Source organism: Leucopleurus acutus (genome assembly GCF_964270905.1).
Source record: "Leucopleurus acutus genome assembly, chromosome: 2".
Taxonomy (NCBI): Eukaryota; Metazoa; Chordata; class Mammalia; order Artiodactyla; family Delphinidae; genus Leucopleurus; species Leucopleurus acutus.
This window is the reverse complement of record NC_139143.1, coordinates 41,227,695-41,253,363: the sequence shown is the minus strand read 5'-3', so window position 1 is coordinate 41,253,363 and position 25,669 is coordinate 41,227,695. Positions and strand designations below refer to the sequence as shown.

Genomic DNA, 25,669 nt, shown 5'->3' with positions numbered 1-25,669 from the left:
TATACCAAGATGATCATAAAGTTTTCCCAGGTTTGGGGAAGCTTTAAGAAATGGCCTGACCTGAACTTAATTGCAACAAGCCTGTTAAAATTTAATAAAGCAATTTCCTCAGACACCTACATACCTACACCATCACACACACAGGCACATACAAACCCTAAGAAAATGCAACTGGAAGAACTGAAGATCAGAAGTGCTACATCCCAAGGAAATATTCAGAGACTGGAACTCTGTTATGGGCAGAACAGAGAAGGTTCACTCTGTCCCTAGTCTGTGAACTCCCAAGAACCTTTCTTGTTAAATTCTTACCACATTCAGGGAAAGGTCTTGGGAGTCCAAGATCATAGGTACAGAGAAGGGGCCACTCTGTACAACAAAAGAAGTCACCGTGTGGTGATTTTACCTTCAGTTGGTCTTGACTTGGAATATCCATACTGTGATCCTGTGCGAGAGCGAGAGTCTGAGCAGCATCTGGATAGCAAGTAAAACAAAAGGAAAACCTTCCCTGGTAATAACCATTCTTTCCACACCAAAAGGACCTCAGCAAACAACCCTGGAGCCAGGTTTGGTCCCTAAAGATGATTCTGACCGGCCAAGGCTTTCATCCAAAAGGAAAGGAAAAATGAAAACTAATAAAAATGGCATAGATCAAGAGAGGCTATTTTCAAAATATATTACCAAAATATAATCTGAAGAAAAATCAAAAATGACTAAAAAATGTTCTTCCATAGCACGCTTTCAAATTCAATACAGAAAGTGATTCCAAGCACGGAATAATGGAGAGTATTTTATCATCTATTCCTACAGGTGTGTTTCCAAATTTGCCTAACTTGTTAACAATAAGAAAAAAAATTTGGCTTTTTAATTTAATTTTTATTTTCAAGTGTTAAAGCTATACAGTATTATGAAATCTAAAAATCTGGGATTTTTCCCACTTGCTTTATGACACAATAGCATCCTCATGCATTCTAAGTGTCAATGATGATTTCACAGTTTAAATTCCCATCCCCTGAATATAGATTCGTTTTTTTAATCAACCAGTCTTATTTTTCCCAGTTTCTATAAACATTTCCTAAGAAGGAAGAAGTAGATAAAGTTTTTCTCAAGGCCAATAAAAAGAAGCAAAGGAAAGAATAACCTGAGAGAATTTCTTAGATAGAGAAAAATGTATTTCAAGGCCTTGAAAATTTTTCAAGCACAAAAGAAGATGAAAACTTAGCTACAGGAAAAAAAAGATGCAGAAAATTTAATAACCTGGATCACTCATTATATGAGGCTATTTGTAACTATATGCACCCAAGTTAAGTCTATCATGGATTGGGTTCATCAGCTACTATCAGGTCCAGAAATAAGACACTTATGGAAAATGCCATCCTCATCCAATAAAGACTGCCAGAGAAAGAATACAGATCCTACAACTGGTCTGACAATTGAGCTGTTTGGCACAAAGCAAATACTTTCAAAACTGTAATTATAAAGAGCATTATTTCTAGAAGCATTTTTATAGATAAAATGGAGATACTGAGAGTTTCTTTCAAGAGCCAGCATTTTCTGACCACAGCAATCTTTCAAGATCAATTAATATACAATGCAGTGAAGCATTTCTTTAATAAAGTAATTTGATTACTGTCATTTCTAGTTCTATATACTACCTTAGGTTAAAACTATTTGAAGCAAAAAGAAATTATCGGAGAAAACTATAATGTTCAAGGAAATTTTAAAATAGATACAAAATTTGTCATATATATTTCATTTTATTAAAATACATGTGGAAATTTGGAGAAATGATTTATAAAGAACCACCTTCATTTCTTCAATCGTCAAAATAAAAGGTTTATCTCATTTGCAAAGGTATAAGACAGTTGATATGGAAGGTGCTTTTCTCATTTGTCTTTCAAATAAAACACATGCAACCCAATTTATGAAGATCAGCAGATGGCCAACCACAAGTACTAATGCAAGTTCAAGTCCAGAACAGACAACCACTCAAAATTACTTTGGGACAATTTCCTGGTTTTGATCACTGCACTACAGTTATGTAAGATGTTACCATTTGGGGAATCTGGGTAAAGAGTATATGCAACTCTTTTTAATACCTTCATAACATTTTTGTAAGTGAAATTATTTCAAAGTGATAAATTAAAGAACAAAGAAAATGTTTCAAAGATTTAATGTTCAGATTTTTTAAATGTGTTAAAAAAATTAATTGAGGCAAATTCTGTTACTAGCAAGGGTTAAAGAGACATCAATGTGTGGCACAAAGGAAAGAGCAAGGACTGGACAGTCACAAATATCTGCTCTATCCCTTATCAGTGGCATCTCATCTTGGACAAGTTACTCATTCTATTAAAAAAAAAAAAAAAAAGCCCTCAGTTTCTTCATCTCCAGACCTTCCTCACAGGGCTGTTATGAGGATAAATTGAAATGTTTGCTACAGAAATGTTCACTTTAATATATGGCATGTTAAATTCTGCTGAGGAAGTGCAAGAAAGAAAATGAGAGAGAAAAAAAGTGAAAATTATACCCACTCTAGATATTCAGAGAACACATCAATCAGAAAGCAAATTTTAGTGAAAGAACAGATAAGCAAATATAAAATTATCTGTGTATTTCAAGCCTGTAGTGACTATCCCTGGAAAACCATACTATTTCACAAGTCACTGAATTTCAAAAAAATGCTGTATCATTTGCAAGGCCTTCCCTCTCAAACAGAAATTTACAGCTGAGTGAAGTGGGCAAATGGCTCAGTGAAACCAAGAGGCTTCAAAATTCACTGTAAGTTCAAACTCACATTTCAATATGAGAGCAAAGTCTCTTTGCTCTCACTTTAAAGAGTAAATCTTTATTAGGAAAGGATTTTTTTCAAACTATTTGTTTGAAAAATAACCTATCTAAAGGGATTACAAACTTGGGCTTTCTTCAAAGGACAACCTTACCTAAAATCTAATTTGAAACTCACAAAATGGCTTCATGTAGGAATGGAGAAAGAAGAAAGTTTCACTATTTGGAAATGAGTGAGAGTGTTACATTTTAGTTGTATCCAGTTTATTCACTTATCTCTAACACACCATACTTCAGACCCCAAAGCAGCCAGTTTCCTGCACATAACTAATAAACTAAACTCAAAGGGCAGTATTTAAAAGATATAAAATCAAGCAAAAGGTTAGACAAATTGGCATTCAAATAACAGAAAGCTAAAACCTTTAGGTGAAAAGTTCTCGGGGGGATCTTTATAAGATGGATCAGGGTGACACCACATAAGCCCACAGAATCTTAACATCACTGAAAGAGGGACAGGTAGACCTTACAGGGCTCTGATGTGATGCAACAGATATATAAAGCACCACCTATGAAACATTCTCAACAAAACATTTAACCTTGAATCTATCCAAGCACTATTTGTTTACCAAAAATAGAAGAGACAGAGAAACATGTTAAACAACATCACAAGGATACAATCTGCAAACTAGAATGTGGGAAATTCTACAAGACAAATCATCTATTTCTTCAACAAATGACATAACAAAAGGAGGGTTACGTTTTATAGATTAAAATTACTTAACAGACATATCAGCCAAAGGCAAAGTGTGGACTTTGTTTGGATCCTGATTTGAATAAGCCAAATGTAAAAAGACATTTCTGAAATAATGGGTTAACCATGCATGAACTGCCTATTGGATAGTATTATGGAGTTACTGTTTATTTTGTTTATTATGTTAATTTTGTTGGGTGTAATAATGGCATTGTAGTTGTGTTTGAAGGAAAAATGTCCTTATCTGTTAGAGATTTTTTTTTAAAAGCCTGTGTAGATGAAGCAAATATGGCAAAACATTAACAATTACTACATCTAAGAGGTGGGCATTAATTATACTAATCTCTATTTTCACTATATTTGAAAATTTTCACAATGAAAAGTCAAATAACACAGTAGTAACATTCTGTGTGACAGGTAATCCTCCCAGTCATGCCAAGACAGCATTCAATTTCCATCTTGATCCTCCTTGTTCTCCCATGATCTGCCCCCCTGAACTCAAAATTGTGATAAAGATTGAAGAAATATAATGAGACATACCTGTAGTAGCAGTAGATAAAGTGACAAGATTCTTTCTTAGCATATCATAGAGAGGGCTGTCAAAGAGATAAAATTAAAAATTAATCCCACGGTTTTCCGTTAACATGGCATCTCCCAACATTCTCTATAACATATGAAGAGGCAGAATATTTTCCCCAGAATAGATTTTATTAAATTATTTAAGCATCAACGTGTTAATACCCAAGCCCTTGTGTTACTCTGCAACCATTTAAAAAAACTAATTTACGTTTTATTTCATAAGCTAACAGTAACCCAAGTGGGGAGATTTCCTTCAAGACTACTTCCTTCTAAGAACTAAGTTTTACATTTTATTGGGGAATGGAGGTGGGAGTCTTATAAGAAACAGTCATCACAAAACTATAGAGAGAATGAGAACAATGACTTCTCAACTACTAATTAGCTTTTGACTGTGTAAGTTAATAACCATACACCCTGTGCAGCTGGAGAATGCCATGCAACAGGTAAGAATAGCTCTAATATGATTCTTATGAAGCCCATCGTTAACCTCAAACTGCCCAGCAATTCTACATTTCTCTCATCAGCTCACTCTTCCTCTCTATAACAACTGTTTCACAAAATTCTAATCTCGCCACATCAATCTCCCTCCTACCTAGGCCTTTACACATGATGTTCAATCTGCCAGAAGCTCTCCTTCAACCAGCTCCCTCTAACTAATTATCCTTCAGCTCTCAACTCAAATATCACTTCCTCAAGGAACCTTTCTTCCACCCCTAAGACCCTAAATCCCATCCTCCAACACAGCCTCATGTACCTCTTTTATGTAACACTTGTCATAATATAATTTTACCATGTATTGATGTGATAATTCGATTAAGATGGGGAAGAGTGTCTACTGTCTCACTCTACTCTTTAAGCTCCATAAAATTAGACACTGTGCTGCTCACTACTATGTTCTCAGTGCCTCACAATCACCTGATATATGTAGGCCCAACAAATATTTTGTAGACTAAAAGATTAAATAACCATTAATAACCTATGGAGATTAAGTGGTTAGGTATAAGCACCCCGAAAAGATAAACAAACCCTCACTCTTTTTACCTTGGATCTTTCACAGAGAAGCTCTGACGACCTAGTAGCTCTCCCAAAAGATCTCCACCACAATATACCATATGCTGCTCCTGCTGATCATAAAGCTGCTTCACCATTATATACTGGCCTAGATAGTGCATGACCTACATGGGAACAACATACTATGAAGAGATCTGTCCAGCTGCTGCCCAAAACACAAATTAAATGAGGAGATAAGGTAAGTTAGTTTGCTAGAGAAAGAGGTAACATATAATGAACATGACTGTCAGTGCTTGTGTAAGGGGTCCTACAAAAGGACAGTTGCCCCCAATTACTCAGTTCATCTACTTATCATTCTGGATACTATCAGACCCTTACTTTTTAGAATAAAAATGTACCAATCTGATAATGAGAAAAAGTGGTGAATTTACTTAGTATCCCCTTAATGTTCTCACCAGTCCAAGTAAAGGGGTCTGTTCTATTACTAGAAGTAATAAACTTTAAATTTGCCTGGATCATAAAAATATTTTCCAAGTCCAGGGGCACATAACTACTATAGGCTTTGATGTATGTTCACTTAAGTCTTTTTGGCAAATGAAGTACAATGGTAATAAGCCATTAGCACTATAAGTGCATAAAACAGAATTTAAGTGTTTATCAAATAAAAATTTAGTCTACCTGACCTTTTTCACAGAGTTCACAAAATGGGAGGGAACACACACAAGTTCTTGATTCAAAATTTTTAAGTTATCCAATTTTCCTAATGTGATAGATTTTCCTCCAGGTGATAGATTTTTTTTTAATTGCTTAATAGTTAAGTTCACTTAATGATAGTAATAATTTTATCACAGATCACAAACGGACCAAAGTAGCTATCTTTATCTTTAGGCCCTGACTTCCCAAGAATTATAAGATATTTGCACAAAAATTTTCCTAATACTGTTTCCATTATATTGAAGCAATGATGCTCTTAGGCTCCCATCCATCCCAGGCAACATGTCCCAATATTAACGGAGCTCTCATATCTAATCAAATATCTAGAGAAAAATAAGATGAGAAAGAACACCTACTATAAGAAAAAGGAGGAAGGTTTGTTTGTTTGTTTGTTTTTGGCCATGCCATGCGGCATGTGGGATCTTAGTTCCTAAACCGGGATTGAACCTGTGCCCCCTGCATTGAAAGCGTGGAGTCTCAACCACTGGACCACCGGGGATGTCCTGGAAGTTTTATATTTATGTCTGTCCAACTTCCAGAAAAAAATAAATCCACTACAAGTATACAAAACAAGATCTTCAAAAACACTACGCTGAATTTCTATATGCTACTATTCTCATTATACCATATTGCCTCAATGCACACACTGATAACCAATATTTAAAAATAAAAAACTAGGAAATTCCTCTTTATGCACCAAGTAGTGTCAAGATTCATAATAAAGAGCTTACTGTGTAAACTGACTCCGTCCAACATTTCCCCCATAAAACATATGTAATTAACTCTGTCTTAACTCAGGCAAACTCTGCCATGCTACTGAAGGAGACAGCATAATGCATTATAACAACTTTATTGATATAAAAATCCACACTTTAATAACAGTTTAGAAAAAAGTCTTACCAGAATTTTACATACAAAGTCCAAAATGACAAACTTAATTTAAAATGATAAAAGAAATATGAGTATTCAAGAAAATCTGAAATGACTCCAGATTTGTTTCCTTGAGAGGTAGAATGACTCAGGAGCATAGCATTGCTAACAGCTTTTATGAAAAGTCAAAAAGAAGCTTGAGAATTTTGTTTCCTCTGTTTAAGAAGGGTTCGATCTTCACCCTACTAAATCCAAGCAGTTCAAAGAGATTAACATTGTAATACTGAGTCTTTTCCACTTAAAGAATTCAATTTGTTTCTGTGTTAAAAGAAAACTTTAGAAACTAAATAAGTTATTTAAATGCATGTTTAAAATAACTCACAGTGCTCAAAAGAGTATCTGACAGATTTATAATGAAAAACTACTGCATTTAATTCCTGCCTCACAGCATATCTTGTAAATCATAGACAGTGTCTTTTTTTTTTCTTTTTTTTTTTTTTGGCCACACCATGCGGCTTGCTGGATCTTAGTTCCCCAACCAGGAATCGAACCCATGCCCCCTGCAGTGGAAGCACGGAGTCCTAACTACTGGACTGCCAGGGAAGTCCCTCGATGGTCTTTAAAATACAACAAAAGATGCCTCTCCAGTACCACAGGAATAGAACTTCCTTTCTTAGGCCTGATTTCAGAACTATACATTCATAGGCTTCTATTATACTTCTCAGCTTTTCTTTAAGCTGAGAATTTTCTTTGATGGCTTACCTCTTTAACAGTGAACATTTCACCTTGTGCACCTGCTGCCTGCAAAATCTTCAGAAGTGGCAGTTTTGGTCGTACCTGATATAAACATAAAATAAATTTGCTATTTACATTTCAATTAGACTGGTTTCTGAGCCCCAAGGGAAAACCAAATCTCCTTAAACTTTTTTTTTAACAAACCCTGGTTCATACTTAGCATCTAATAACTACAGAAGATCAGTCTATTACTTGTTAACTTCCTGAAAAATCACGTTTTGAAAAGGCAGCGCATTCACACCCACTAGGATGGCTATAATAACAGGAAAAAAGAAAAGAAAAAAAATAACCAGTGTTGGCGAGGATGTAAAGGAACTGGAACCCTTGAGCACTGCTAGGGGGAATGTAAAATGGTGCAGCTACTGTGAAAAATGGTTTGGCAGTTACTCAGAGTTAAGCATAGAATTACCATATGACCCAGCAGTTCCACTCCTAGGTATATATCCAAAAGAACCAAAACCAGGGACTCAAACAAATATTTGTACACCGCTGTTCATAGCAGCATTATTCATAATAGCCAAAAGATGGAAACAACCTAAATACCATTGACAGATGAATGGATAAACAAGATGTGGTATATACATACAAGGACTAGTGACTTTGTTTGCCATCTCCTGACTCTGATTATACAGTCTGTCTTTAGTCACAGAATTTAATTTTTTTCATTTTATATGATCAAATTTGTCTCTCTCATCCTCTTACAGCCTCCTTGGTTTTGTCTTTTTTTTTTTTAATATTTATTTATTTGGTTGCACTGGTTGTGGTAGGTGGGCTACTTTGTTGCGGCATGCAAACTCTTAGTTGCGGCATGCATGTGGGATCTAGTTCCCTGACCAGGGATCAAACCTGGGCCCCCTGCATTGGGAGCGTGGAGCCTTAGCCACTGCACCAGCAGGGAAGCCCCTCCTTGGTTTTGTCTTATTTAAGGTCTCTCTTATTCTAAAGTTTCAAAATACTTCCTAAATTTTCTTCTAATATTTTTTATCATTTCACTTTTTACATTTAAATCTTTCTCTCTCCAGAATTTGTTTTTGTACAAGGTTTGAGGTCTTCATTTGCTTCCTTTCAGGGATGGCCAATTAAGTCAAAACCATTTATTACATAAGGCACATTTTCCCCCATCAAATCAAATTCCATCTTTATCATAAATTAAGGTACATAATATATATATGGTGCAATGTTTATGAAACCACAAAACAAAATTATGTATTTTATGTTAGAGGAAAAGATCTGGAACAAGACACACCAAATTGATAATAGTGTTATTTCAGAGGGAAGGGACTTAGGCAGAAGAAGGGAGGAGATGATCAAAGGAATCTCTACAGATAAATACTTTATAAATACATGATAAAGACTGAATTTTTTATAAGAATACACTTACTATATTTACAATTTAAAACTGATTTTTAAAGAAAACAAATTATATACAATGAAGTGAGAAGGAAGACAAATATATAACTTGGCCCCAAATCCTCCACTAGCCATCCATACCCTAAAACAGGATAGGTGTTTAAAATGTGCCATTTTGAGCAATCTGTAACCTCCAAGTATTTATTTAATCAATGATCAATTCAAATTTGTAAGCATTGATACTGTTTACTAGTTTCCCTAATATGACATTTAAAAAAGGAATCTTTTCTGCTCTGAATGAAATCCTACAGTCAGTGAAGTCAGTTACATGACCCAATTTAATTTTTAAAAACTTAAAGAAAAATAGGAATGCCTAAAAATAAGTTACCTGATTGGTTTGTTCTGGAGAGATCCTGCAAGCACTGTCAGATGTTGAACAATGGGCAGAGGTGGAAAATGTTGTCATTTTGGCAGTGGTGAAATGAAGTCTGCTGATAAATCTAAAAGGAAAAAAATTGTAAAAATCTCTTCTAAAGTAGAAAATTCTCTTTAGGATTTACAAAAAAAGCAACCAGCAGAAGTAAAAGAAACACATATATCACAGCACCCTACACAAGTGCAATGTACCCATGCTGAGGTTCTTGTTACCCTTCTGATCACTTTCTAGTTCAGATCCTGCAAAAAACTGAAGAGCTTCACTAAGAATAAGAACCATCTATACTTCCCTCAAGTGAAGCCTGCAAGAGAAACAGGTTCAGGCATGCTCCAACCTCTACACTGATGATAATGAGTAAACTGTTTTAGCTGAAAGTGAAATTTGCAATCATTACCTCCCCAGTTCTCTGGTATCTCCTCCTCTCTTGGACAGTGCTCAAGAGCACCCCCTAGGAGACAGATGCAGGGCTGGGGGAATTACCAAGATTAAGTAATAGATTTAAAGACTCCAAGAGCACCAAGGAAAACCTCTGCAACATGTTGCAACATGTCTTGGCAAGAGACCACAGGAAAGTCAGAGTCAAAATATTCAGTATCAGTTAAAGCAGCTTTTAAAATGTGCCAAGCCCAAAGAGTAAATACCTAAAAAGAGTAAATACCTAAATACCTATAAAATGGGTTGAACCAAGGTGGACATACATCATCAAAGGAAAGATATAGCATGAACTGAAATAAAGGGTAAGGTTTAATTAAAGTTTTTCACCTTTTAACTTTTGTCCTTAAAAAAAAAGCTATAGAGAAGGAAAATAAATTTTTAAATAAACTTGAGTTTACCTTCAGAACTTTTTTTTTTTAATTTATTTTTATTTATTTTTGGCTGCACTGGGTCTTCGTTGCTGTGTGCGGGCTTTCTCTAGTTATGACGAGAGGGGGTTGCTCAGCAGTTGTGGCGCAGGGGCTTAGCTGCTACGCAGCATATGGGATCTTCCTGGGCCAGGGCTCGAACCCGTGTCCCCTGCATTGGCAGGCAAATTCGTAACCACTGCGCCACCAGGGAAGTCCCCAGAACTTTTTCTAGTAAAAAGGTGACAAAAGTCAGTGAAATTTATAAATAAAAAAATCAACAGAGCCTGGGGACTTCTCTGGCAGTCCAGTGATTAAGCCTTCGCCTTCCAATGAGGGGGGTGTGGGTTCGATCCCTGGTCGGGGAGCTAAGATCCCACATGCCTCCCCATCAAAAATCCAAAACATAAAACAGAAGCAATATTGTAACAAATTCAATAAAGACTTAAAAACTGGTCCACATTGTAAAAAAAAAAAAAATCAACAGAGTCTGGTTTACAGCTAACAAGGTTCCTCACTCTTCTGAGAAGACTTATTAATGACAACAAAGTATAAATTCAACCCTCCTTCTGAGACAGGAAGGGGGCAGGGCACAACTGTTAGGTAAAACACTGACTGAAACTGCCCACCCTGGCCAAGCAAAGCAGTAACAATTTGCATGAGTTATTTTAGGACAGGAGATCCTTGGTAAGGAACTATCAAGCCACCACCAACCGGAATAATATGGGAAAGGTCAAGAGGAGAGAGGAGATGCCAGTCCACATGTCCTACTAACCTCCTAGAATCCTCCTCGCTGGAATCCATCTTGGCTGAGCGGTTGCGCGCCACCAGAAAGGACCCTGAGTCAAAATGACTGGCCAACCCGGAAACTAATCCCATCACCATAAAACCCAAGACTGAAAGCCACTTGTGGCAGAGCAGTCCTCCTGAGTTCCCTTACCCTCCTACTCTGCCCGGGCGTCCGTTCCCAATGAAGTCTCTTGCTTTGTCAGCATGTGTGTCTACTCAGACAATTCATTTCTGAGTGTTAGACAAGAGCCCACTCTCGGGCCCTGGAAGGGGTCCCCCTTCCTGCAACACAACCTTTGAAAGAATGGCACAGCCTAAGAACCTGACATAAACTGGTTAGAACCAACTAGGTCCAAGATGGAGGACAAGTCGACTTCCACTAGACCTTGAGCCTCAGTATACACTCATTGTAACACATCAGCAAGCTAAATGACACACCCACAGGTACCATGACAGTTCTAAGGCCAACCATAAAGGTCAAAAATTGGTGGCCCAATTCCTGAAAATCCCCACCCCTTCCCCAATATAGCTGGAATACTCCTCCCACTCATTAGCCTATAATATTACCCACCCCTATAAAAACTGACAACCCCATACCCTGGTGCCTCTCTCACCTTCTGAAATGGCCCACACTCTCTCTACGGAGTGTGTTTCTCCCTGAATAAATCATCTTTCATTTTACTACGGCTTGCTCTTGAATTCTTTCCTGCGCAAAGCCAAGAACCCACACTCGGACTTGCCTGAGACCTGGGACATGACCATCCTCTCATGCCCCACTCTCTTTCCTGCAACACTTCTATCAGCTTCCCTTGCTACAAAATGGGAAGTCAAACAGGATACAAGCATAACTTGTAGGGATTTTTTGTAAATTTATTTATTTGTTTGTTTATTTTTTGGCTGTGCTGGGTCTTCGTTGCTACTCGTGGGCTTTCTCTAGTTGTGGCGAGCGGGGGCTACTCTTCGTTGCGGTGCGTAGGTTTCTCATTGCAGTGGCTTCTCTTGTTGTGGAGCACAGGCTCTAGGTGCTTGGGCTTCATTAGTTGTGGCACACAGGCTCAGTAGTTGTGGCGCACAGGCTTAGTTGCTCCGTGGCATGTGGGATCTTCCTGGACCAGGGCTCAAACCTGTGTCCCCGGCACTGGCAGGCAGATTCTTAACCACTGTGCCACAAGGGAAGTCCCATAACTTGTCATTTTAAAGCAAATAGCGTTTAACTGGCATTTCAAACCTTATTAAAAAAAAAACCTCATCTTGAGAACAAACATATGGACACCAAGGGGGGAAAGCGGGGGGGGGGGTGATGTGATGAATTGGGCGATTGGGATTGACATGTATACACTGATGTGTATAAAATTGATGACTAATAAGAACCTGCTGTATAAAAACATAAATAAAATAAAATTCAAAAATTAAACAAGAACAAAAACAAAAAACACCTCATCTCCCTAAACCTGCTAGTGCTATAGTCTCCCCCATCTCATTAAATGGCAGTTCCATCCTTCCAGTTGCTCAGGTCAATGACCGTGAAGTTATCCTCAATTCCTTTTTTTTCTCACACTTCACACCTAGTCTATGAATAAATTCTGAAGCTCTATCTTCAATATATATCCAAAATCAAAGCATTTCTCACTACCTCCGTCATTACTACACTAACCAAACTGCCCATCTCTGAACTGCCTTAGCTCGTAAAGGTTTTCTTGCTTCCACCCTTGCCCCTCTGGCTCCTAACCTCCTCCTTTTGTCTTTGCTCAAAATGTCATTTTATCAATGAGGCCACACATTTTAAATGTGACCACACATTTTAAAAACTGCAACTCCCAGCCCCCAGTATTCCCTATCTCCTTCCCTGCTTTATTCTTCTTTTCTTCACTGTCCTTGTTACCAACCAACACAGTATATACATTTTAATTTTTATCATGTAAAACATAAGCTGTAAGTGGGAAGGGATTTCTATTTATTTGTTCATTAATATATCCCCAGTGCCTAAACTGTCAATTATGTACATAGTAGAACAACACGATGGATACAAATATTAATAATAGTTTGGACAATTTCCAAAAATGGCCCCCAATAAACCACATCTCCCAACTGGCTACTCTACTGGTGACCACACAAAAAGGCCACGTGGAGAGGCTCAGTCATCCAGCTGAGCTCAGCTTTCCAACCATACCCTCCAAAGTATCACACATCTTGGGACATTCCAGCCTCAGGTGACACCTAACTCCAGCTGCATGACAGACTACAAGCGAGACCACCAGAACCAACGCATAGAATGGGATGTTCATCCCACAGAACTCAGCACATAGCATCATAAGAAATAAATGGCAAAGACTTATATAGAGCTTAATCTGTACCAGCACATATATTAATCTGTTTAATACTTAAATAATCCTATGATGTAGGCACTATTATTATCCTTACTTTATAAATGAAGCAAGAGAAGCACAGGGACATTATTTGCCCAAGATCACACAATTAGGAAACTGCTGAAGTCAAGATTTTAAACTCAGAACAGCTCTGAAGTCCCCACTTAGCAATATTTTTTTCCCATTAGACTTCAAGTACACAGAATTAATCACAATTCTTTCCTTCAATACATACTCTCATTGTTCATCCACACATGGCCCACTTTTACTTGAGTTTTCTTAATAATGCAATAAACATCCACAAACTAGGACTCTGGCAACAGTCTATATTTACCCATAAGATTCCCCCTCCCATTCCCCTGCCTCCTCCCAACAATCATCCTGAATTGTTTTGATTTTCTTCCCTTCCTTTTTATGCACTTTACTGCATCAAAATGGAATCCTAAAAAGTACATATTTTCAGTTTAGCTGCTTTTAACTCACAAAAAAGGAAGTATGTTGTATGTAATTTTAGGAATTTTTGTTTCACTAAAATAAATTCCTACTTCCGTGTCTCTTGAGTTCCTTCATATAACAAAAATTTACCATTTTTTAAAATTTTATTGAAGAATAGTTGATTTACAATGTTGTGTTTAATTTCTGCTGTACAGCAAAGTGACTCGGTTACACATATATAAATTCTTTTTCATATTCTTTTCCATTATGGTTTATCACAGGATACTGAATACAGTTCCCTGTACTATACAGTAGGACCTTGTTGTTTATCCATTCTATATACAATAATTTGCATCTGCTAATCCCAAACTCCCAGTCCTTCCCTTCCCTACCCCATTACCATTTTTAAATTTACAATTCAGTGACATGAAGTACATTCACAATGTTGTACACCATCACCACTATGCATCACCAGAACTTTTTCATCACCACAAGCTGAAACTCTGTACTCATAAAACAATAACTCCTCACTATCCCCTCTCCCCAGAGACCCTGGTAACCACTACCCTACTTTCTGTCTCTATGAATATGCCCATTCTAGGTACCTCATATAAATGAAATCATACAATATTTGTCCTTGTGTCTGGCTTATTTCATTTAGCATAATGTTTTCAATGTTCATCCATGTCATAGCGTATTTTATTCTTTATTTACTTTGCTGTATATTTCCAGTGTGTGATGGACATTTGAGTTGTTTCTAGGCTTTCACTATCATGAATAGTGCTATTAACGTTCTTCTATATGTGCCAAAAAGTATCTCATGGGCATATCTACAAGACAGATTGCTGGGTTATAGCATATATGAATATTCAACTTTAGGATCTGACACCAAACTGTCCTCAAAGTGTTTGTACCAATTTATAATCCTATCAGCAATGTATAAGATACCCTGTGAATCTACCTCCTTTCCAACATCTAATGTCCTAAGACTTTTTAATTTTTCCCAATCAAATAGGTATGGGCTTGGTCTACAGTTCCCTGATCACTAATGATGCTATCTCTTTACATGCTTATCAGCCATATGTGTTTCCTCTTCTGTGAAATGTGTTGTCTTTTACACACTTTTCTAATTGATTTTGTTATACTTACTGATTTGTAATAGTTCTATATATATTTTTAATATTAACCCTTTGTCAATTGGATGTCCTGCAAATATCTTCTCCCAATTTTTAACCTCCTTTCCATTTTCTAGAAGGTGGAAAAATCTTTTTGAGCAAAAACTTAATTTTAATTAAGTCAAATTTATATTTATCAATCTTCTATTTTTTAGTCAATGATCTCTGCCTGGGTTAAACAATCTTTTACTCTCCAAGGTCTCATTTTCACCTAGACTGTCTACTAAGATTTGTGTGTGTGTGGGAGGGGGATGTCTACTAAAACTTTTAAATTTTTGTTTATGACATTTAAACCCTTAATCCATCTAGAGTTGACTTTTTTCTTTTTAGAGGTCAGTTTTATTCTTTTTCTATATGGATGGCCATTTTTTTCCCAGCTGAATTTATTGAACATGACCTTCTTGACTGACAGCCACCTTTGTCGTGTATCAACATGCATGAGTGTTTACGAGTTTTCTATTCTAGTCCACTGGTCTGATCTTCCTGTCTATACAATTTGACACTTTTTTTTTAAGTTTATTTTTTAAAGTTTTTTTGGCTGCACTGGGTCTTCGTTGCTGCACGCGGGCTTTTCTCTAGTTGCAGCAAGCGGGGGCTACTCTTTGTTGCGGTGCGCGGGCTTCTCATTGCCGTGGCTTCTCTTGTTGCAGAGCACAGGCTCTAGGTGCGTGGGCTTCAGTAGTTGTGGCTCACCAGCTCTAAAGCACAGGCTCAGTAGTTGTGACTCACGGGCTTAGTTGCTCGGCAGCATGTGGGATCTTCCCGGACCAGGGCTTGAACCTGTGTCCCCTGCATTGGCAGGCAGATTCTTAACCACTGCTCCACCAGGGAAGCCCCTGACACTATCTTAATTCTTCCATCTTATCAGGAGTCTTGCCATCCCACAGGGCAAGTCTTCCCCTCCCATTCCTTTTTAGAAGTGACCAGCTATTCTTGGGTCCTTAACTCTTCTATATAAAATTTAGCATCATCAAGTTTCATGAAAATCCCTGTTGGGATTATGAATGAAATTACATTTAATATATAGATCAAACTGTTTTTCAATTCATTAACATGACACATTCCTCTATTAAGATCTTATTTAATATCTCTTAGAAAAGTTGTACAATTTTCCCTTTAGAGGTCTAGCACATTTGTGTTAGACTGATTTCTAAAGTTGATATTGATACTACTGTGATGCCTTCTCTTCCACTGCTTTTTAGTGGTTTTTGCATATGTACAGAAATACAAGTGACTTTCAATAATCTTATATCCAGTCACCTGCTAAACTTACGTAATTATTTTTAATAACTTGTCTGTGGATCCTTCTGTTTTCTATGTAAATGACCATATCACCTGCAGATAAAATTTTATTCCTTCCTTTCCAATTCTTGTGCCTCTAATTTCTTCTACTCATCTTACATTACTGCTTAGGACTATCAATACAATGTTGAGTACACACAGTATCAGACATTTTTGTCTCTGATTTTAAAGGGAGTGCTTCTAATGTTTCCCTACATAACATGTTTTCTCTATTTTTTTTCTTATGGTTATTCTTTATCATCTTGAAAGGGTTCCTTTTGCTCCTCATTAAGAATATATCATGGGGACCTCCCTAATGGCACAGTACATAAGATCCCGAGTTCCCAATGCAGGGGGGTCAGGGTTTGATCCCTGATCAGGGAACCAGATCCCATATACATGCTGCAACTAAGAGTTCGAATGACACAACTAAGGAGCCCACCTGCCACAACTAAGACCCAGTGCAACCAAATAGATAAATATTTTTAATGTGGTTAAAAAAAATTTTAAAAAGAAGAATATATCATGGACATACACACTACTACATACAAAATAGATAACAAGGCCCCACTGTATAGCACAGGGAACTATACTCAGCATTTTGTAATAACCAGTAAGGGAAAAGAATCTGAAAAAGAATATATATATAACTGAATCACTGTGTTGTACACCTGAAACTAACACAACATTGTAAATCAACTATACTTCAACAAAATAAATTTTTTTAAAAAAAGGATTATATCATGGAAGAGTGATTTAGAAAATGCTTTTTCTGCACCTATTAAAATGATCATGATTTTTTTGGTTTTTTAATCTATTAATGTGGTAAATTTTGAATTTCATTTATGGATTTTCTAATATAAATATCCTTGCACACCTGAGATAAATCCAACTTGGTTTTGGATATTATCCTTTTTTGCATACTGTTGGTTTTGATTTGCTAATATTTTGTTTAGGTTGTAAAGTCTCTGCTGGTGAATGAAATAAGTCTGTTATTTTCCACTGTCAAGTTTTTGTCTCATTTGGATGTCAGGGTTAGCTGGCAAATAGTCCCTATTTGTCTACTGCCTGAAAAAAAATTCTATAACAAAATTGAGATGTTCTAGTCTTTGAAAGATTTCTGACCTATAAAACTTATAAAACTTATAAAACCCAGTGCTTTCTTTGTGGAAAGATTTATGTATGTATGTATTTATGGCTGTGTTAGGTCTTCGCTGCTGTGCGCGGTCTTTCTCTAGCTGCAGCGAGCAAGGGCTACTCTTCATTGTGGTGCACAGGCTTCTCATTGTGGTGGCTTCTCTTTGGTGCAGAGCACAGACTCTAGGTGCACGGGCTTCAGTAGTTGTGGCACACGGGCTCAGCACTGTGGCTCATGGGCTCTAGAGCGCAGGCTCAGTAGTTGTGGCACAAGTGCTTAGTTGCCCCGTAGCATGTGGGATCTTCCTGGAGCAGGGCTCAAACCCGTGTCCCCTGCATTGGCAGGCAGATTCTTAACCACTGCGCCACCAGGGAAGTCCTGTGGGAAGACTTTTAATTGCTGCTTTAGCTTAATAAATATTAGATTATTCAAGCTTTTTTCTTCTTACATTTTGTCTAAGTCTTCAAAATTGCTGGCATATAGTTGATAGCATTCTTGTCATTTTTATTTAGTGGACAGTTGCATCCTTCTTTCCATTCGTGATATTGTTTAACATCTTATTACTTCTTCTACTTTAAAAAATTTATTCTGTTCATTTCCTGATTATTATAAATTAGACACTTAGTTTACTCCTTTTATAATTGAATATTTAAGGCTAAAAATTCCTTCCCCCTTCTACCCCAGCACTACTTTTTTATTCAGCTCATAGGTTTTGATATATAAAGTCTTCATTCTCATTCAGCTGTAGGTATTTTTAAATTTCCATAATTTATTTAATCCATGAATTATATAGCTATGCCTATGTATACTGTATTTCTCAAATGTATGTTTTTGTGATTAACCACTAATTTAGCAACACAGTGGGAGAGATCACCCTCTGCATAAAACTTGATCTTTCAAATTGTTACGGCTTTCACCATGGTCTAGTTGATGATCAATTCCATACTAACTGCGTGCAAAACTCTATGTTCATTAGGTTAAGCTTGTTGGTTTTTTACACTCTTCTATTTCTGCCAATCTGTCAGCTTGACATACAATTAATTAAGAGATGTAATGAAATCTCCCACCATGATGGTGGATTTCTCCATTGAGCCCAGTGTAGTTCTACCAATTTCACTTCATCTGTTGTAAGGATTTTTAATCAGAGGCATTCATGCTTTAAACTGCTATATCTTCTTGGTGAGTGATTAATATATAGTGATTATAATTATGTAGTGTTTCTTTCCATCCCAATTAAGACATTCTGTCTTCAAGTATATTTTATCTTGTATTAGTATGGTCATGCCAACTTTCTTTTAGTTAGTACTTCCAGGTATGTATTTCCCCAATCTTTTAATTTCAATTTTTGCATGCCCTTAAACTTTTGGCGTGCCCTTGTAAAAAGCATATATCTGGATTTTGAGTTTTTTAATCCAATTTGTCAATTTTTTTTTTTTTTTTTTTTTTTTTTTTTTTTTTTTGCGGTACGCGGGCCTCTCACTGTTGTGGCCTCTCCCATTGCGGAGCACAGGCTCCAGACGCGCAGGCCCAGCGGCCATGGCTCACGGGCCCAGCCGCTCCACGGCATGTGGGATCTTCCCGGACCGGGGCATGAACTTGCGTCCTCTGCATCGGCAGGCGGACTCTCAACCACTGCGCCACCAGGGAAGCCCGATTTTTATCTTTGGTGAATTTAGTCCATTTAATGTAACTGATATCTATAAATCTTCTCTTTCATCTTTTTTCTTTTCTTTTTTTTTTTTAAGAACAAGTTTTGGAATGTCCAAAGAGTTTCTTTCTTTTTTTTTTTTAAATATTTACTTATTATTTGGTTGCACCGGGTGGGCTCCTTAGTTGTGGCTCACCAGCTCCGTAGTTGCAGCACGTGGGCTCCTTTGTTGCGGCATGCAAACTCTTAGTTGCGGCATGCATGTGGGACCTAGTTCCCTGACCAGGGATGGGACCTGGGCCCCCTGCATTGGGAGCATGGAGTCTTAACCACTGTGCCATCAGGGAAGTCTCCCCCACTTTTTTTTTTTTAATATTTATTTACTTATTTGGCTGCACCGGGTCTTAGTTGTGGAACTTGGGATCTTTCAGTTGTGGCATGCGGGATCTAGTTCCCTGACCAAGGATTGAACCCCGGTCCCTGCACTAGGAGCTCCAAGTCTTAACCGTTGGACCACCAGGGAACTCCCTGTCTCTACCATCTGAATTTAGCATTCTAGTTTGTCCTACTCTTCCTTTTACCTTTCTTAAAATTGTATCTCTGTCTCCCTGCTAATAAGATATGAACTTCAGCATGATATCATTTGGACTTTAAATTCTGGGGCAGATATCTTTTCCCCTCTCTTGAATTTTCCTTTTCTCTCTTTTTTTTTCCCCTTTGGCCTTAGCCTTTACAACAATAAATGATAACAAGGTATCTGATTACCTTTATTTCATATATCTCTTGTAACATTTTCTGGATTTGAATCTCTCAGTACTTCATCTAGAACTGTCTTCAATGTGGGCCTTTAGGTGGCAAGGCTTCCAATACTTCATATGCCTGAAAATATCTGTATCATCCCCTCCTATTTAAATAAATGTGGTTAGGTATAAAACTCTAAGTTTCCCTACAAAACCCTAAAAACACTCTTGTCTTCTTGCATTTAGCGATGTTGTTCAAAACTCTGATGTCAATTTAATTTTTGCTCCTTCGTGTGTGATCTGTTCTTTCTCTCTGAGGCTCCTACAATTTTCTTTTGCTGTGATACACTTAAATTTCACTATAATATGTCTAGAAGTGAGTTTTTCCTGACCTCTTATTTTTAGCACTCTAAGAAACCCTTCCATCTGGGGACTTTCTTTTTCCTTTTTAATTCTAAAAGAACAATTTTTCCATTATTTCTTCAATACTTCCTCCTTTCCATTTTTATTTCTCTAAGATTCCTATTATTCAGATGTGAGTACCTCTACATCTATTCTCCTTATCTTTTAACTTTTCATTTATATGTTTTTTTCTTTGTCCTTTTCTCCTTTGTTCTGGGAGTTTTCCTCAATCTAGAATTCTAATTCACTCAATTGTATCCATTCTGTTACATCCATCTGATGTGATGTTCTTTATTTCAACCACTATATTTTTCAAGGCTACTATTTCTGCTTGGTTCTATCAGCCTCTGCTTATTCTTGTTTCAAGTTGTTAATATCATCCCTACTTCCTCTAGAATGATTATCAGTCTAACTTTAAACTTTTTTTAAAATTTTATTTTATTTATTTATTTTTGGCTGCATTGGGTCTTCATTGCTGTGCACAGGCTTTCTCTAGTTGCAGCGAGAGAGGGCTACTCATCGCAGTGGCTTCTCTTGTTGCGAAGCACGGGCTCTAGGTGCACGGGCTTCAGTAGTTGTAGCACACAGGCTCAGTAGTTGTGGCACACAGGCTCAGTAGTCATGGCGCATGGGCTTAGTTGCTCCACGGCATGTGGGATCTTCCCAGACCAGGGCTCAAACCTGTGTCCCCTGCATTGGCAGGCAGATTCTTAACCACTAAGCCACCAGGGAAGCCCTAACTTTAAACTCTTGATCCATCTGTTCTATTACTTATGTTCCAATGAAGCCTATATATTGTTCTCCTATTGAAATACCTGTGCTCTTCAACACTGTTATTTTTCCCTAGAGGACAGCAGCTATTCTGATTGGCAAAGCATAAGGGAGAAGACCAAATTCCAGCCAAAATCAGCCACAGTAAGCTGGAGTAAGGTAGGAAATGAACACTAAAGTAGAAAATCCCAAGCACCAGATAACCACAATCACTATCCATCCCATACAATCACAGCTCAGACCAAGGATTCACCTTCTGTTCCCCAGGGAGATACAGCATTATGATAGGGATTTGGGGAGACCTAAGAATTAAGAAGGTAACGGACAGAGAAGTGACTGCCTAAAGTCAGTCATCACTTGTTTTTTTTCTCAACTCCTCCTCACAAGTATATGCTTCTGTAATGCCCTGATTTACTCTTAAGGAAAGCTGGACTAGGGTTGAGTCACAGCAAGTGTAGAAAAAGGTAATTCCAAAGTAATGAGGCAGGAGAGCAACTAGAGCAGTATTCCAATAGTTCCCTTCTTCCACAGTTTTATTCTCCTACAGCTATGCCTGCCTGACTCCTGTCCTAGGCCAAAGACCCACCCTCCCCCAACCCCCACCTCCACCCCACAAAGCAGTTCAAAAAAGTCCACATCACCCATTTGTTTCTCACAGTATTTTCCTTTTATAGTCCCTCTAGGGATGATTTGAGAGAAAGGAGTCAGCATTCATGCCAGTTCAGCATCTTAGTAGGAACAAGACTTGACCGCTTGGCAGCTCTGAAGAATTTAAACGTCAATAAGGGTTTAACATCTGGTAGAAAGTGTTGTGCCATTAAAAAGATACTGATTTAAGGGCCACAGAAGTTCAGAGAAAGACAAATTACTTTTGATTGCAAGGCAGAGGAGGAATGAGAGGGAATGGCAATAGCAGTGGGAGGACTTTAAAATGGGAGAACACTGGAAAGAATAGGAGAGAAAAATACCATGAGGAAAGGAATTGTTCTCGGATGTATGTGAGAAATGAAGTCAGTTGATGGGCTCTGAACCCAAAGCAAGATCTTTTCCCTTTTTCACCTGGAATCTGTTTTGAGTGCAACAGGGTTAGGTACTGTTAGCCTCTCCTTAATACAGAAAACTGAGGCTTAAAGAAGTCAAATAGCGCTTCCCTGGTGGCGCAATGGTTGAGAGTCCACCTGCCGATGCAGGGGACACGGGTTCGTGCCCCGGTCCGGGAAGATCCCACATGCTGCAGAGCGGCTGGGTCCATGAGCCATGGCCGCTGAGCCTGCGCGTCCGCAATGGGAGAGGCCACAACAGTGAGAGGCCCGCGTACCGCAAAAAAAAAGAAGTCAAATAACTTGCCCAAGACTAAAGCTTATCCTTTTACATTCAGTTTCTCAAACCAGAAAGTTAGAGTCATCTTGACCTCTCCCTCTTCCCCCATTATCATATCATCAAACTTTATGGATTTTAACTCCTAAATCTTTCAAAACCACGCCCTCTCTTCATCTTCACCATCAATTCCCCAAATCAAAAAATGTTATTTCTTGCCTGTGTCACTGCAATAGACTCTTAACTGTCTCTCTAACTCCACTTCAATCCAAACTCCACACTACAGCCAGAAGGATTAAAAAACCAAAATAAAATAAACAATCCTACCCTGCCAGGCCCTGCTCCACTGCTTGCTACTGTTCGAAAAATAAAGAGCCTAGGCCCTCAGCACCTTGCCAGTCTTTCCAACTTACACTGCTCTTCCTTACACTCCCTGCACCTCATCCACACTGATCTTTTAGTTTCTCAAACCGGGCCTTTGCACACATTGTTCCTTCATTTTGAACACAGTTCTCTGTACAAGACTGACTCATCCTAAACCTTCCAGTCTCCAGTTAAATGTCATCTCCTCAACAATCATTAATAAGTGTTAAAACCATATAAGTGAAAGGTTGGGGGAAGGGGGGACTTAAAAACACACTGAGCAGGCTTACAGCATTTGACCCACTGACCAAATTTATCTCTAGAAAGAGCAGCATTCACACATCGTGTACTTCCTGTGTGAAGCAACTGGAAGCACCCAGTACCTCCTATGAAGTATTCTTGGCCCCCCACCCCCAATCCAAATCTAATCAAGCTTCTAGATCTAACTAATATGTGTTTGTAGGGGGAAAAAATGGAGGATGGAGGAATAACTAAACAATACTAAAAGCAGGCAATTAGGCAAATCCAGAATGTAGGAAATTCTACAGGGTCCTGGGTGCAGCATTACTGTTGAAGTGGACAGACTGTTATAGAGACTTAAAAAACACTACCCTAATACAATGTGTGGACCTTGTTCAAGTCCTAATTCAAACAAGCCATCTGTAAAATGTCATTTTTTCCTAAACAATCAGGAAATTTTGAATTATGTACTAGGTATTAGATACTATTAAGAAGCTGTAAATGGTAGTAGAAAGGCACTGTGGTAAATTTTTAAAAAATCCTAACCTGATAAGAGCTACATCCTGACATATTTAAAGGTAAATAAAATGACACATCTGTGAAACTTTAAAATATTTCCTTAAAAAGGTGGGAAAATAGAAAATAACAATATTAAATTAAAACAATAGGTTTTAATTACCTTATTGAATGGTACACAGCAAATGTGTAAGAAATGACAACAATTCCATGTGTTTATCTATTGTATCTTGAAAAAACTAGTAATCTTGGAAATACTATTCCAGTTACCTCCTTGGTCAAGGCTTTTCTGACTCCCCAAAGGAAGCTGATGACACCACAGCACCTCTATTAAAACACTCACAACATTGTATTTATGTCTTTATGTGTGTCCCCTACTGGATTGAAATCATAGAGAGAAGGAACAGTCTTATACATCTCTCAATGATAACAGAAGAGTGGTTTTTACCCTACACTTAGTCCAAAAGACTCCTACACCTCATCTTCAAATCTCTACCTTTGAAGATAACTGTGATTTAAAGACTAATTAAAATAAAAGCTTCTTGTCAGAAATCAGCAGAACTAATCATTCTTATCAATTCTTTAAAGCCCTAAGGACCTCTACTAAACACCAGTCTGACTGTCTTTCAACTAAATATGTTAAAGTAATAAAACCAACTGTTTTCTTTTAAAAAAGAAACTACCATTCAGATGTTGTTTTAGTTCTTACCAGGTCTGTTACACATCTAAAAAGGTGAAGTGTGTAGCAAGAGTATGCTCCAGCAGTTTGCAAAACAAACAATATGCTAGGAAACAACCTAAAAATCCATCAATGGGGAGCTGGTTAAAGAAATTCTTGTACAACCCTATAATTCAATACTACGCAAGCCCTTAAAAGAAAATATTATATGTAGACTTTATGGAAAGCTGTCCCTGATGTTATTTGAAAAACTTAAAGTACAGAACAGTAGACACAAAATGACCCCACTGTTGTTTAAAAATGCGAGTACGTGTGGAAAAAGTCAGGAAGGACATAATACCAAGCAGTTAAGGGTAGCTAGCTTGAGGAGGGGACAGGTTAGGGACACGTTAATGGACAATTAACTTTACACACTTCTGTACTGTGCTTTTTTTTTTCTTTTTAACAACAGGCAAGTAGTATTTTAGTTTTTTAAAAAACTTTAAAATAAAAAATTGTGATCCTGACCGTACTGTGAAAGAAAATATTCCGAAATAAATACTTCTAAACTAAATTAATTTTTCATAGCAGGAATGTATGAGGAGGGAGGGGACTAAACCCAAACTGAGATGTAGTAAAATTTAATACCAAAAGGTACCAAGTTATCTTTGATACTTGTTCCCCGTGCCAACATCCCAAAGCACGGAGCAGCTTCGTAACTAATAGATCTTTCCGGATGAAGGAAAACAGAAGCAGCATTTTCTCCGGGTGTCGCTTTAAAACACTGGTTTTCAAACTTGAGGGTGTACAAGAATCAACTGGGAAATGTGCTGATTAAAATACATATTCCCGAGCCCCAGCTCCCGGCATTCTGTTAGAGGAAATCTGGGTGTGGCCCCCAAGTGAGCATTCTTCAAAAAAGCACTCAAGTGCCTCTGAGACAGATGGTCCGCAGCCCTGAAAATTACTGCCTTAAAATCTCGAAGACACCTCAATGTCACTCTCTCCGCCTCCCTCTTTCCCACCTTTCCTACAAAGTGCCTCAGTCATCCTCATATTTTGCGTCCAATTAAGCATCGTCAATCTATTTCGATTTGGTTTGTAACCTGTTGGCCGACCTGCATCACGTCACTCCACCTCCATTTTTGTCCTCTGCTGATTCTCATCTTATAACCCTTCCTCCACCAGCCCTTCTTCCGCCCTGTGCGACCGTCCCCACGCCGCCACCCACGCCTCTAGCTCCTCCCGCCGGCTACCCCGGCTCCGGGGCCTGCAGAACTGGCCGCGCCGCGCCCGCTCCCCACTCTCCACTTCCCACCCCCGGCCTCCCGGCACCCCGCCGACTAAACCCAAAAGCCACACCTTACGGCCGCTCCATGAGTAGCTCCCCCGCAGAGCCCGGGGGGGAGGGGGCGTCAGTCACAGGCCCTAAGGCCTCAGCAGCATTTTGAAACGGCGAGTAGTGAGGGCGCAACTTCCGGCCTCGCCAACCCATCTCCCATAAGAGCTTCCGGTGAGGCCTCCAGAAACCATAGATGGGCCAACTGGATGGCTAGAGAGTCAGGAGGCTGAGCCGCCCCTACCATAGAGTAGATCCAGTCCGGGGAAAGAGAGTCGCAGGACCTGGACCACTAAGAGTTGTGAGGTTTCAAGAGAGAACATTTGAGGAAATTGCAGGATCTTGTGATATTCATAAACATG

General features: G+C 38.3%; 1 protein-coding gene across 8 annotated transcripts in view; it reads right to left on the bottom strand.

The window, feature by feature from the left end:
• MDM4 (MDM4 regulator of p53) overlaps positions 1 to 25,435 on the bottom strand; it is a 41,799-nt gene extending 16,364 nt beyond the window's left edge. For 2 of the 8 annotated variants that reach the window (XR_014326005.1, XM_082833761.1), the window contains exons 1-6: positions 25,331 to 25,435; positions 9,240 to 9,351; positions 7,469 to 7,543; positions 5,153 to 5,286; positions 4,073 to 4,128; positions 404 to 442 (exon numbers count right to left, since the gene is read on the bottom strand). Coding sequence is in view for 6 of the 8 variants with exons in the window: in XM_082833761.1 (XP_082689887.1) it covers positions 404 to 442; positions 4,073 to 4,128; positions 5,153 to 5,286; positions 7,469 to 7,543; positions 9,240 to 9,317 (382 nt within the window). In the remaining 2 variants the exon portion in view is untranslated. Of the gene's footprint in view, positions 1 to 403; positions 472 to 4,072; positions 4,129 to 5,152; positions 5,287 to 7,468; positions 7,544 to 9,239; positions 9,352 to 24,993; positions 25,124 to 25,330 lie in introns of those variants that run through there. The other 6 variants (XM_082833756.1, XM_082833760.1, XM_082833758.1 and 3 more) reach the window with 5 other exon arrangements.
• Between the last annotated feature and the right edge of the window lie 234 nt (positions 25,436 to 25,669).